The following is a 13231-nucleotide window of genomic DNA, read 5'->3' as shown; positions in this document are numbered from 1 at the left end:
TTCGTGTTAGCATATTAAATTGCGGGATTTAATGCGATCAATATTTTGCCGTTGTCATTGTTCATAAGCAGACTGTAAAATAAGACAATTTACATATGACATAAGAAAAGATTAAATTATATTGAAAAGCAAATCGATAAATGTCAAAGCTTTCTGATCAGTGACGTAAATAGGCCTTACTTGTGGTTCTTGTTAGCTTATTAAATGGCGGGATTAATGCGATCAATATTTTTCCATTGTCGTTGTTCATAGGAAAACTGTAAAATAAGACAGTTTTCATATGACGTAAGAAAAGATGAAAAAACGAAAAATGTAAAAACTTTCTGAACAGTGACGTATCTATCCCTTGCATCTGGAAGGGGGTGAGGTGTTGTAAATTTATTAATTTATTTATTAAAACATCTTTTAACAGGATAACGTTGATCAGATCGCAGGCTGTTTTATATAATGGTCTTGCATGAAGAAGGAAAATACAAATTTAAGAACTGAAAATAAGAGTATTTACAAGAAAAACTGCAGTTGCATACAAACGTTCAAAATAAAAATAACATGAATAGGGAAAAAAACATTAGAGAAAAACGGAAAGAGGAGGGGGTGGGAGATATGCATACATCTTGATGAAAATTATTGATAAGTGTAGTATAATCAGTTAGAACAATTATGGAACAAACTCCCCAACAATATCAAAAACAGCTCAACTCTTTCCAGATTTAAAAAGCTACATGTAAGCAGGGAAATCTTACCTTCTCTATAATATATTCTTGATATTCTTGTTCGCTTTCATTTGTAGATACAATTTTTGCTGCTGCTGCAGAAGTGTACTTCTCTTTTTTTCTTGTTTATATTAATGCTCGATGTTGATATTTTTTGGTATAATTAATGTTGATCTTTTTATGTATTGGTGGCCCCTTTTTATAAGCTCTGCTTTCTCCGGGGTCACCAAACCATCATTGCGTTATTCTAAATTTTGATGTAACTTATTTTGATAATATATATATATTTTGATGGTTGAACAATAAATGAAATTGAAAAATTGAAATTGAAAATTGAAAATGAAAATAAAAATTGAACAACAAATGTCTTAGCAGCTACATAGGCCTTGACCAAACAATTGTATAAAATAGATATCAAATATACAACGTAATGTAAATATTTGTAATTTCCTAGATAAAAGGGTTAGTAATGCTGTTGTAATTGGAAACGGCAATGAACAAATTGTATCGATTAAAGGAAGATTTGTTATATTGGTGTTTAAAACTGATAAATGATAAATAAAGCCGAAAAGCGTCTGTACTCAAGCTTAAAACCATTACATGAAGTTATCATTGGATTTTAGGTGAAGCATGGAAATACGTTTATAATGAGTTAGTTAATTGAATGAGAGTGAAAAGGATCAGTGGGCGTATATGGGAGGCGCGATAGCTCAGTCGGTAGAGCAGTGGTCTCGTAACCAAGGCAATGCGCTAGTGCCCTTTGGTAAGGCATTAATCCTCATTACGAGGTCCCTCGGAGAGGACCTAAAGCCGTCGGCCGTCTGGTTGCTTTCTTACAAGCATGTATGCTTTCTTAGCAGTCAGGTAAAATAACCACCACCACCAAACAATTACTCGGTAGTTTTCACTGACTATTATCATTTTCACCGACATAGTGTCGTCGTTAAAGAGCTCCCATTCTGGGAGGGGTTGTATAATACTCTCCATGTGGACTAGACCTATAGAAAAAAAGGTACACAGTCACAATCATTCATAACTACTTTCAGGGGCGGCAATCCGGGGGGGGGGGGAGGGGGCGTTCAATAATACAATATGTGTATATGTCCAAATATACAGCCAATACTGAGTACAAGGCTACCACACAATATATTCTGAAGTGCTCTAAAGTACAAAGTTTCACCTAAAATACAAAGTGTCACATAAAGTAAATATACCTGTATGCTTCGCTCCCTCGCATACAAGTATATTTATTGTTATGTTGATGTGAAAGTAAAGTAAAAAATGAAAAGAAGTGCTGTTATGAATTAATCCAGTCGCAGACGGAGGGGATAAGTTTACACGTAATATAACCTTCCTAGTTTCAAAGAGTCTAAAGAAACTTAGTAAATCGCCCACATACCGAAGCCCGGTTAGCTCAGTCGGTAGAGCATCTGACTTTTAATCAGAGGGTCGCGGGTTCAAGTCCCTCATCGGGCGAGAGTATGATTTTTTTGGGTTTTGTTGGGGGGGGGGGGGAGGAGGGGTTAATTTTTTGATTAAAAATAAATAAATTTCATTTTGTCAATGATGATTATATTGTTGATTACACAGTGATTCATAAATTATTACACCTCACCATTTTATTGTTAGCATATCTGTAAAGTCACATGGATTGGAAAAGAAGACCTTCGTGTTACAGTTATTAAGTTAATTTTTTTCTTTTCCCGGCATCCATGTGACTCTTTTCCAAATATACTCTTGTTTTGTATTCAATGATTTTCTTTATTTTTGCCGAATAAATAATAATAATAATTTTATTAATACTGACCTTCAAGTCGATCTCTATGCTCATTTGACCAGTGGAAGCCCAGGCCCGAACCCCAATCATGGCACACTATGGTCACCTGAATAAAAGAGATCACGAGAACTTTTCGTATTCGCTTTTAATTACAATTAGAAATCGGGAGTGGTTTTCAATAATTGATGGTGTCTATTTTTCTCGCTTATAATATAAGATATTTAAGCGCTAGATAACATGAAGAAAATGTCCTTGTTTCTTATGTCATAAGATGGATATTTTTAGAGTTCGGAAATGCAGTGTTTGATATGAATCTTCATAAAACAGAGCGAACGTTATTATTAACATTATTATTTAATTGATTAATCTATTATTATTGTATATTTTTTATTTATCTATCATTGACTTTTTTCTTTCTAAATTTATGTATTATTTATTATTATTATTGTATTATAATCATTAGTTTTTTGGGGGGGGGTTGGGGGAGGGGAGGGGGCGGGGAGTCTTTGTCTCATTGTCACAAGTGAAATACAGGAGCCCGGACGTACTAAGGGCACGAAGTTACATGTTCTTGGATTAGAAAAATAGGAGGGGCCCTATAATCTGTATCTACTCTTTTCATTCCGCCCCCCCCCCCTTTGACGCCATTAATGGATCCGAGGGGGGCAGTGTCCCGGTATAGCCAGGATTCAGTACGTAAAATATAATATTTCATATCAAAACATCTAGTAGAAGAATGTAAACATCAATTCTACCGTTTATTTCAGGGTACATGTTATAGATATAAAGCATGGAAACACACTTTTTTCTGTAATATCTTTTCTGGTAACATCAAGTGGGTCTCCTTGTTAAGTATTGGATTATAATAACTCTGTTTGGAATTCTACCTTAAATATTATATCTATGTGATGGAGTTAATGCAATTGAGATTAGAATATACTTTTTTTTTTGGTGGACAGTTGCCAAAATCAATTTTGATTTATCATTATTGATTTACCAAACGAAGCCATTGGACTAAGATTTCAGAAGAAGAAAACAAATCATGAAATGTTAAATTTGATTGCATAAATTGTGATGCTTTTTTTAATGCAATGAATGTCCAAACGAAACTTTTAATCATCACTGCCAGTCTGCTATCATTTATTAATGCATACCTTTTCTGGTAAGTTGACAGAGTCAAACCAAGCAAACAAATAGCGGTAGTGATCAACAAATCGGTAGAACGGAACGCCATCTTGCCGAACCTGACAAGATAGAGGAACTTGACCTCAAATGTCAAATGTATTGAACCTATTTCAATTTTCGGTTTGCGTACATGCACTTAAGTGGGAACATTGCTCTGGTGTGCCATGCAGTATGGGATATCTAGATATGAATAATCAGGTGCCTGGACGGGAGGGAGCTAGTCTGCAGGCACAGACCCTAATTTGACACTTAATCAAAAAATCATTGTGCCTTGAAAGAAGTCTAGCCCAGCTACCTACTGGTTGTGTCAGGCACAGACCCTAATTTGACACTTAATCAAAAAATCATTGTGCCTTGAAAGAAGTCTAGCCCAGCTCCCTACTGGTTGTGTCCTGTGTCAGGAGCAGCTACAGTACATGGCCTATGGTAGTCTTATAGTGCAGACTCACTTTTTACGACTGACCAGGTTCTGTGCTTGCAGACTAGTAGGAGGGAGCTGGGATCGAAGTGTGCTCCTGACGAATTAATACTCCTAACATAATTATGTACATAATAAGTTTTAGTTTAGTTTTTCTATGATTACAAAAGGGGGAATATATAGATGGATAAATTGAGAGCAAGAGAGAGAGAGAGAGAGAGAGAGAGAGATACAGACACTGAAAGAGAGAGAGACAGAGAGAGAGAGAAAGATATTGAATGAGAGAGAAAGAGAGACAGACATACTACATACACTGAACTTGAAGAGAGACAGACAGACAGACAGAGAGAGAGGTAGAGAGAGAGAGAGAGAGAAAAAAAAATTAACTGATATGTTATTTTTGTTAGGGTTAAAGGGAAAGTCCACCCCCAAAATAAGTTTGTTTCGATAGAGGCAGAATAATAAGAAAATCAGGTGAGTGAAAGTTTGAGCAAATTCTGAATGACAATAAGAAAGTTATGAATTATTGAAGTTGTGATCAATCATATACAAATTGGCAACTCTGTGACTTATTATACGAGCTCTCCTTCATTTGCTTTGTGCATAATATTTCATAAAATCATGTTTTCTTCGTTATTGATGACGGAATATATATTTGTTCCTTGCAGGGGGAGTATAGAAACATATTTGCAATTATTATATTTAGGGTGCTTGTATGGTTGAAATTTTTCTTGAGGGAAAATGAAAATTTTAGATTTTTTTAGTACTGAGCAAATGGAAGTTGAGCTCGCATGATACGTCATAGAGTTGCCAATTTGTGTTTGATTGATCACAACTTCAAAAATCCTAACTTCCTTATTTTTAATCGGACTTTGCTCAAACTTTCACTGACTTGTTTCTCTCATTTTTCTACTCCTATTAAAACTAACTTAATTTCAGGGTGGACTTCCCCTTTAATACATTTATCCCATATTTGTAAAATTTATTTTAGGAAATCAAGCACTGAAAATCGATTTGCTCGGCGATGTATAACGGCTTACATTAAGCTCAAGTATGCATGTAAAATTGATTAAAACAATTCCCTCATGAGTATGATATCGTAATTTATTTCCCATGGAACATACACTGAAGAAAATTCATACCGTACTTCTAAATCGCACTTCCCCTTCTCCTGTCAGATGAAGTAAAGCTAGAAAAAAGAACACGAACTGTGTATTGCATCACTAATTTTTCTTTGAGAGCAACAATACATAGCCCGCAAAATGTTAGATTATTTGCTTTGTTTTCTTACGTTAAGATTTTTAATTGTGATATTTACCTTACAATCGTTGCTTCCTCCTTCGTCATATTGTTTGTGACCTTATATTTTAGTGTGTTTACTTGACATGACTATGCTTCACTGAACGTTTTGTATAATAAAGCTACCTATCTCAACATTGAAGGTGTCACACGCTTCTCCTTCACTGTGTCTTAACTCTTTAATATACCACACAAATAATCTTCCGGTGTCCCTTTGTATTTATGATGGAATGGATATACTAAAGGCTTCAAGATTATTCGACTATTTCTCGTACAAAAATTAATCTATACCCGTGTTAAAAGGGTAATCATGGAGCTAATATTGGATGTTCAAAGGGTAATTGTTCAATGTCATTGTTTTTCACAAAGCAACCCTTCCCTTATTGGAGTTATTGTTTTGTGCGAAGTTGCACGTGTGGCATACGAGTGACCGTGCACACGGACGGAGAAAGCAACCGAAGGGTTAATGTCGGTGTTGTGATGAGAGAAAGATTGCGTGCATGATGAAAGATTATGCATATAAGATCATAATATATGACGTGGATATTGAAAGAGGGGTTAAGGTAAGGGGATAGATAGAAAGGTTAAAGAAAATGCAAAAGGGGGGACAAAAAAAAGCAATATTAAATTGTACACCAGTCCTGCAACAAGCAAACAATATAAGAAATATGGGAGAGAGAAAGAGAGAGAAGAATGAAAGTAAAAAGAGAGAGGCTGATATATGAAGGAAGAGAAAGAAGGAAATGGAACGAGAGAGAGAGAGAAAGAGAGAGAGAGAGAGAGAGAGAGAGAGAGAGAGAAGGGTTGAGGGATAGGGGAAAGAAGAAGGATTTAAGAATATAGAGATGATTATAGAAGGATATCGGACTTGAAAATAATGAGAATGGGGAATGCTGAAATAATAAGACCTGTCTTTAAAGAGAGAGAGAGATTTTAAGAGAGGCGGACGGACGGACAGATGAGCTATGTTACACACATGGGCGTAAATCCTTACGTAATACCTATTGTTCAGGGGGGATTAATGAATAGATCATCCCCCCTGAACAATAGGTATTACGTAAGGATTTACGCCCATGGTTACACAGAATAGCTCAAAGAGATAAAGAAGAAGAAGAAGCTGATGATGATGATGATGATGATGATGATGATGATGATACAAAAGAAGAAAGATCGGGATATAGAAAAGACAGAAATGGGATGATCGAGAGATAAGACCAAGTAAAGATGAGAAAAAGAAAGATATAGTAAATGAATCTTGGGGAGACCTATCTGCTGTTCAAACTATAATGGCCTACGTCAGTCCGCAGCTGGCCACGACCGAAATGCAAGGTTAGAGTATGATTCAGCAAACAATTGTTTTCTTCTTTATTTAAAGAAAATCTGTTTATCCAGGTTAAAGGGATAGTTGAGTTCTGTTTTCAGACAGCAAATGCCTTCAAAGTGCATGGTTGTTGCTCTTATTCTTATCTATGACATTTCTAGTATCCTTTGAGAACCTAAAATTGCTATGAAGGTCATTTTAGACCCCAAATGTATGAAATTTAGCCAATACGAGCATACCAATTCAGCACCACTTTAAAAAAAAACATGGTGACCTTCAATTAATTATTTAATTAAAAATAATACATGGGCCGGCTGGTTGTGCGTAATATAAGCAACACGAAAATGCCAACAAAAAACCCAACATCAGCATTTGCTGAAGTACAGCGTAAAAGGCGTTATTTCGTTTTTTCCAACGGTTTTTTCAAATTGTTCAAAATATTTGTGGTGGTAAAGAAGTATTAGAAATCATTATATTTCAGCCGTCTCTGAACCGACTTTGATCAAACAAAGATGATTTTGTCATTTAAATATTATGTTCTTTCAAATGTGACACTCAGTTTTTCATTGTCTCACAAAAAAATTATTTTGAGTAGCGCCCTCTGCAACAGAACTCAACTATCCCTTTAACCCTTACTGTACTGGGCTATTTCGAGCACTCTCTGACTGGGGGGGGGGGGGGGGGGGGGGGGCTGGGAGGCCCCCCCCCCCCCTATGATCTCGGCCGTCGAATGTCCGATGAACGCGAAAATTTGCGTGTTTGTAGATATTTACGTAAGGAACAAGATGGTATAATTAGTTTTTCGCTAATATGCAAATTTTTTGTCGTTATAGCCTAATTAATTATGCAAAATGCTAATTTTATGCATTTTACAGAAAACTCTACATATTTGTCCGTAGAATTGTGAAGAATCTTGAAAATGTATTGAATAATTGTTTCCTTCATCTCAAATTTATGAGGTTTCATTATTTTTATGATATTTGAAAATTAATAGGTTAATTTGCATAAATTATGAATATGCATTCATGAATATCAAATCCGGAAATATATATCGGGAACTAGAATCCTTACAAAAATTGTCAGACTCACTTTTTGAATGTTGTTACTCATTATTCAAATGAAACTTCTTTTCTATCACAAAAAAGTTATTTGAAGTAATTAATAATGATAATTTATGCAAATTTGATGCGATTTTCAACTATTTATTTTCTTATGTATTTTATTGTTTTTTATTTCTTATTATATCTATTGTTTTATTTCTAATGTATTCTTTTGTTCTGAAATACATCAAGTTACTTTGAGAAACATATAAAAGCAATTTGATATCAATTCATAGCTTCACATTTCTGCTTGTACATGAATATATGCAATTATAGCACTTTTTTGATGACATGCGCATACTAATTGTTATGTAACACCTTACAGGTATATCCGATTTTTACGAAAATGGTATCAAAATGTGCGTAAGACTTGAGGGAAAAAAGTCATGAAACGACAATTCAAAATTCCGAGCGGTTGCGACGCAATCTACGAAAATGTCGAGGGGGGGGGGGGCCTCCCAGGCCCCCCGCCCCCCCCCCCCAGTACAGTAAGGGTTAAGGGTTATACAATCACACTATTAAGTGAACGTTTTCTCCGACACCTATTTGTTTACATTTCGGTGCGTACAGAATTTGAGACTATAATGAAATACAAATAACAAAATTTAAAAAGTCGCGTCATTCTTGACACACAATTTTCGGGTTGCACAGAATTTGGAGTTTATTGTGCAATATTTCAGGGTTTTTTTCCATACTGGAAATGGGGTGCAACGACCATAAATGGGAATGTCGCTGAAAAAAGGCATCGATATAAATCAATTGAAAAAGTTTGAAATTAATTTACAGCATGTTCTTTTAGGGATTCCATGCGCTGTAGGTCATTACTCGTTGACTCCTTACCTGTCTCACAAACAGCAAATTGGTTGTTCCCCCAAGAACTATCCCCGTTCTCTCAGAGAGTCTTCTGATGAGATAAATTTTGTGATGATGATTTTTTTCCTCGCTACATTTATTCCTCTGTTATTTTTCCAAATGCGTGACAGCGCAGATACGGCGGACCTTACAACTATATATAGCTGTCCGCTAATACCCCGTTCACACAGCTCTGTGACCTTACGAAGACCTTGTCGATCACCCCGAACTGAAAAAAAAATCAAATCGGGGCATTATCGACTTCGAAATCCAGCAATTTGGCATTTTTAAAGACTGTACATCACGACTGTATTGCGACGATTCTACGTCAAAAGCCTGCTGACTCGCTGCCACTACGATTACACCTAGACCAATGCCGACCAAGCGGTTGTTTTTACTACGTTGTTACAGAGACTTAGAAGACTGTAGGACGATGTCGCTACGCTGATGGCGACCATATTACACTTCTAGTACGATTTGTAGCGATGTCTATAAACGGCTCGAAATAGTTGCCGACGGTGCTGCGTTTTTATTACGACCACATAGATCTTACCACGGTGCTACCACACTGCTTATTTGCTAATGGCGTTCCCACTACGTTCTTTATTAAGACTTTGCGCCAATTTTTGATGGCCACGACCCGGCTACGCTAATTTTGTGCACGTTCAAAATAAGCGTGCCGTGCAGCTTCCCGACCCGGTGATCCCACCCCGACCAAACCAGGCTCGTGGAGATCCTCCCACGTTTGGCCCACGATTGGCCCCGATTGGCCACGCTCTCGGCCACTTTACCATCGTAGTAGAAGCGGCGTCGACTGTGTGAACGGGGTATAACGGACGGTCCAAGTTGTGACACCCATTGTACACTGGGCGTCATTCATTTTGTCTGAAATAGAAATGCATTATAAGCGACTAGTAAGGTCATTGACATGCCATATGAGTGTGGGGACATGATTGAGAGCAATTCGGCAATGTACACATTGCGTTAAATCAACTGAGAATGAGCCTATTTGCTTACACAGACTTTACAGATCACGCTCCAAAGCCTCAAATGTAAGGTCAATTTTAAAGGGGCCGAGGAGTGGCAATTTTTTCCAAACGGTAGATTTACTCTAATGGTAATGTTTTTCTTTTAACATTTCCAAATGATACATTCTCAGTACGACCGATTCCTAAAAATAAAAGAACAGCTTTTCAATATTTAACCCGAAACTCGTCAATTTGACCATAGTTCAAATAACCTTTAATATCGTAGATTCAAACTATAATCATTTCTATTCAATCATTTTCCAGTCATGAATAGATTCTCGTGTGACCTTTTCTTTACAAATTTTAATAGATTATATTTATCTATGAAGGGATAAGGTTGACAATGATTTGGATTTAAACTGTTCTTTATTATCTACACCATGTTGAAAGTGCAAATCCACCATTTTTAAGATGCTGTTCCTCCTCGACAAATTACATCATTAAGTTGCCTTTAATAATTATAACAATTACTAATCGAAATAACAGCTCCAGTACAACCTGCATTAATCGCCCCCTATACGAAAGAGACTGCAGCAACAATAAATGGAATGCTATTTCCAAAGTGTGATTTAGCCAAAATCATGCAGAATTATCCAGGGTAAGGGTCATCATTCGAAATGTCTACAATAGATCTGTCTTTCGGGCACGCTCATGGTTATTTACTTTTTCGGGAGTACAAGTTCAAAGAAAAAAGAGAGAGAAATATTGCCATTTCATTGTTTACTTAGGGCCCAATACTAACACTTGGCAGTTCATCCTCGGTAATATAAAGGGGCTTCGTTCTCTGGCGAAGCCTGCAACAAATACTACCAAATTTTACCAAATACTACCAAAAATTACCACAAATACTAGTAAGCTGATTTCCAGAATGGCTTCACGCAACCAGGCTACTATCCCTCTCGTGACGGCTGATGAATGGTGGGGAAAATGCAAGAAAGTCGATGTTTTAGGTTCGAAGATGTCCTATTACGACTCCGATCCCCAGAATAGGAGCGGTAAGCATACGGCCGTGTTCCTGCACGGCAACCCAACGTCTTCGTATCTTTGGAGGAATGTGATACCCCAAGTAGAACCCATCGCCAGGTGTCTGGCTCCTGATCTCATTGGGATGGGAAGGTCTGATAAGCTGGCTAGCCGTTCCTACCGCTTCTTGGATCACTACCGCTATCTGTCAGCCTGGTTTGATGCCCTCAAATTACCAGAAAAGGTATTGTAGAAGAATAAAGCTTATAGATGATATACTCAATGAGGTTTTATAGTGTGCAGATAGTATATAACAGTGAAGGCATTACTAAGAAATTTCCACGCAAGGTACCTTGGAACAGTCATACGCCCGTGACCCAATCAAAAACCGTTCGGACTATTTCGGTTATTTATTGTTTTATAAAATGGTGACGAGGATATCACTTGATGAATTCTCATTTCAAATAGTATAGATCTAGAGTCGACTGACAAATTTAGATCTGGAGGGTTAAATGGCCGGTCATTACAAATGCAAGTGACCGTTGGATTAAGATTTGATACATCATCATACATTATATTATAAAAACCTCTTTTGTTTACATTTATTTTTCATAAAAGAAATATACGAGGACTTGGATCACACCCAGCATTAAAATTTATTTCTGGAATTTTTATGCCACAAAAAAAAACTGCCCCGAATCTATTTTTCAAGAATATATTTGTGCCTTTGTAACATTCGCGCAATGTTTTATCATATACGTCGACATAATATGTCATGTTTTTAAAGGTAGTCATTTCATACTTTGTTACTTTTACAGGGTTGTATGTTTGACAGTTGAAGCAAAATGATTAATACGAATTTCAATTAATAATACATGTATTTAACAGAATTCAGAAAATGATCGATGATTCTAACAATATGCTAACGCCTACAACATCATTAAACGTGCAAATTTTGTTTTTCGTTGAAGGAAAAACCTGGCATTTACAAATATGATGTCTTCTGCCTATGAAACATATTGATGATAAATCCTCACCAAATGTTTATTTTCAGATAACCGTCGTATGTCACGACTGGGGTACAGCCCTTGGCCTCCACTGGTGTAGTGAGCACAGGGATAGACTCGAAGGTAAGCAATAAGGGGCGGAGGGTAAATGTGGTATAAATCACCACATCGAACACTCACACACAAACTCAAGAAAATCTAGAAAATAGGAAGTAAAATACTTTATTTTATCATCTTAAACCATGCTTGAACTTTATTACTGATCTTCCATTCCAACAACCAGACTCTGCCTACACAAATATGTTCATGAATATACATTTATAGTAAGTAGTTTTTTCGTTTAACTAAGCATAAGGGTGGATAAGTCACTCGCTTTCACGATCATACATCACAGTCTGTTGGAGTGTTAGTTGATAACATATCTCCACTTGCCTTCCCTCTTCCCATACTTATACACAGACAAGGGTGACTCAAAGATTCTTTAAAACGGAGGGGTACCCTCTGATTTTTTTTAAACAAGCACAAAATTTAAACAGGATATCATATTTTAAGGTAGTTTTTTATTTAAATATTATCGGGCATATACCCAAAGATGTTTTTCAGTTTTCCAGATACTCTCTCGGACAACAAGAAAGAGAAGCACATTCTTTGGCAGACTTAACAAGTATGATTTTCACAATTTCTTTAGCTATCGTCCACATGGAAGGCGTCTTAAAGCCAATGACTTGGGACATCTTCCCCGACTCTATGCGGGACATCTTCCTGGCGTTGCGCTCGGATGCCGGCGAAGAGATGATCCTGAAGAAGAACATGTTCATAGAAACCATACTTCCGCTCGCCATCAAGCGGAAGCTTCGCCAGGAGGAGATGGACGCTTACCGGGAACCGTTCAAGAACCCTGGAGAGGACCGACGCCCTCTGCTCACATTCCCCCGTCAAATCCCCATCCAGGGAGAGGGCCCAGAGGAAACGGTTGCCATAGCTACGGCCTACCACGCCTGGATCAAGGGGACTGCGGATCTTCCAAAGTTTTGCATCCTCGCAACTCCTGGAATATTCAGTGAATGGGGCACGGGGATCACGAAGGATTGGCCGAATCATAAGGTAGTCCAGGTTGAAGGGTCGCATTTCTTTCAGGAAGATTCACCCATCCAGACTGGGGATTACATCAAGGAATTCTTATCAAGTGTCTTCAAATAGGTGGATCATAATTATACACCAGGGACAGATCTAAGTTTTTTTTTTAGAGGGTGTAGTAATGCAACAATCGGCATAACAAATGTAAACATACTTAATACATAAATTACATACATTCTATCATACAAAGGCGGTTGGGTAACCAAGACCCCGATCTTTCCTTCTCGTTGTGGAAATCAATATCCCAAAATCTCCTTTTCTTCTTCATTGCCTCCTCTTCCTCCCCATCTTTCTTCTCCTTCGTTTCTCTCTTTCTTCTCTTGTCGGAAGTTTTGAGAGTATTTGGACCACCTTTTTTCTTTCGTAAAATGATCTTTTTTACCAAAGATATTATGATCTTAGATGTTTTACTTCTGTCATTTTTTCTCTGA

The 13231-nt window shown here is 37.1% G+C and overlaps 1 protein-coding gene and 1 non-coding gene across 2 annotated transcripts; both read left to right on the top strand.

Annotated features, from left to right (window-relative positions):
* Positions 1–2116: 2116 nt before the first annotated feature.
* On the top strand, positions 2117–2189 carry TRNAK-UUU. The gene has a single exon. It is a non-coding gene; the product is annotated as a tRNA-Lys (tRNA).
* An 8280-nt stretch (positions 2190–10469) lies between these two features.
* LOC589487 (coelenterazine h 2-monooxygenase) lies at positions 10470–13112 on the top strand. The gene is made up of 3 exons (XM_789125.5): positions 10470–10900; positions 11711–11786; positions 12352–13112. The coding sequence occupies exons 1-3, from the start codon at positions 10562–10564 to the stop codon at positions 12861–12863; spliced, it is 927 nt and encodes a 308-aa protein (XP_794218.3). The 5' UTR covers positions 10470–10561; the 3' UTR covers positions 12864–13112.
* The last annotated feature ends 119 nt before the right edge of the window (positions 13113–13231 follow it).

This window comes from Strongylocentrotus purpuratus, unplaced genomic scaffold (assembly GCF_000002235.5).
Source record: "Strongylocentrotus purpuratus isolate Spur 01 unplaced genomic scaffold, Spur_5.0 spur5_scaffold_11, whole genome shotgun sequence".
In the NCBI taxonomy this organism is placed as follows: Eukaryota; Metazoa; Echinodermata; class Echinoidea; order Camarodonta; family Strongylocentrotidae; genus Strongylocentrotus; species Strongylocentrotus purpuratus.
This window is presented reverse-complemented; position numbering and strand designations above follow the sequence as displayed.

What these genes read in the sequence shown, in the direction of transcription:
- LOC589487 (XM_789125.5), top strand. Translation starts at nt 10,562, where the DNA reads ATGGCTTCACGCAACCAGGCTACTATCCCTCTCGTGACGGCTGATGAA. An exon ending in CCCTCAAATTACCAGAAAAG is followed by an intron (nt 10,901 to 11,710) that starts GTATTGTAGAAG and finishes GTTTATTTTCAG; the next exon opens with ATAACCGTCGTATGTCACGA. An exon ending in GCACAGGGATAGACTCGAAG is followed by an intron (nt 11,787 to 12,351) that starts GTAAGCAATAAG and finishes CAATTTCTTTAG; the next exon opens with CTATCGTCCACATGGAAGGC.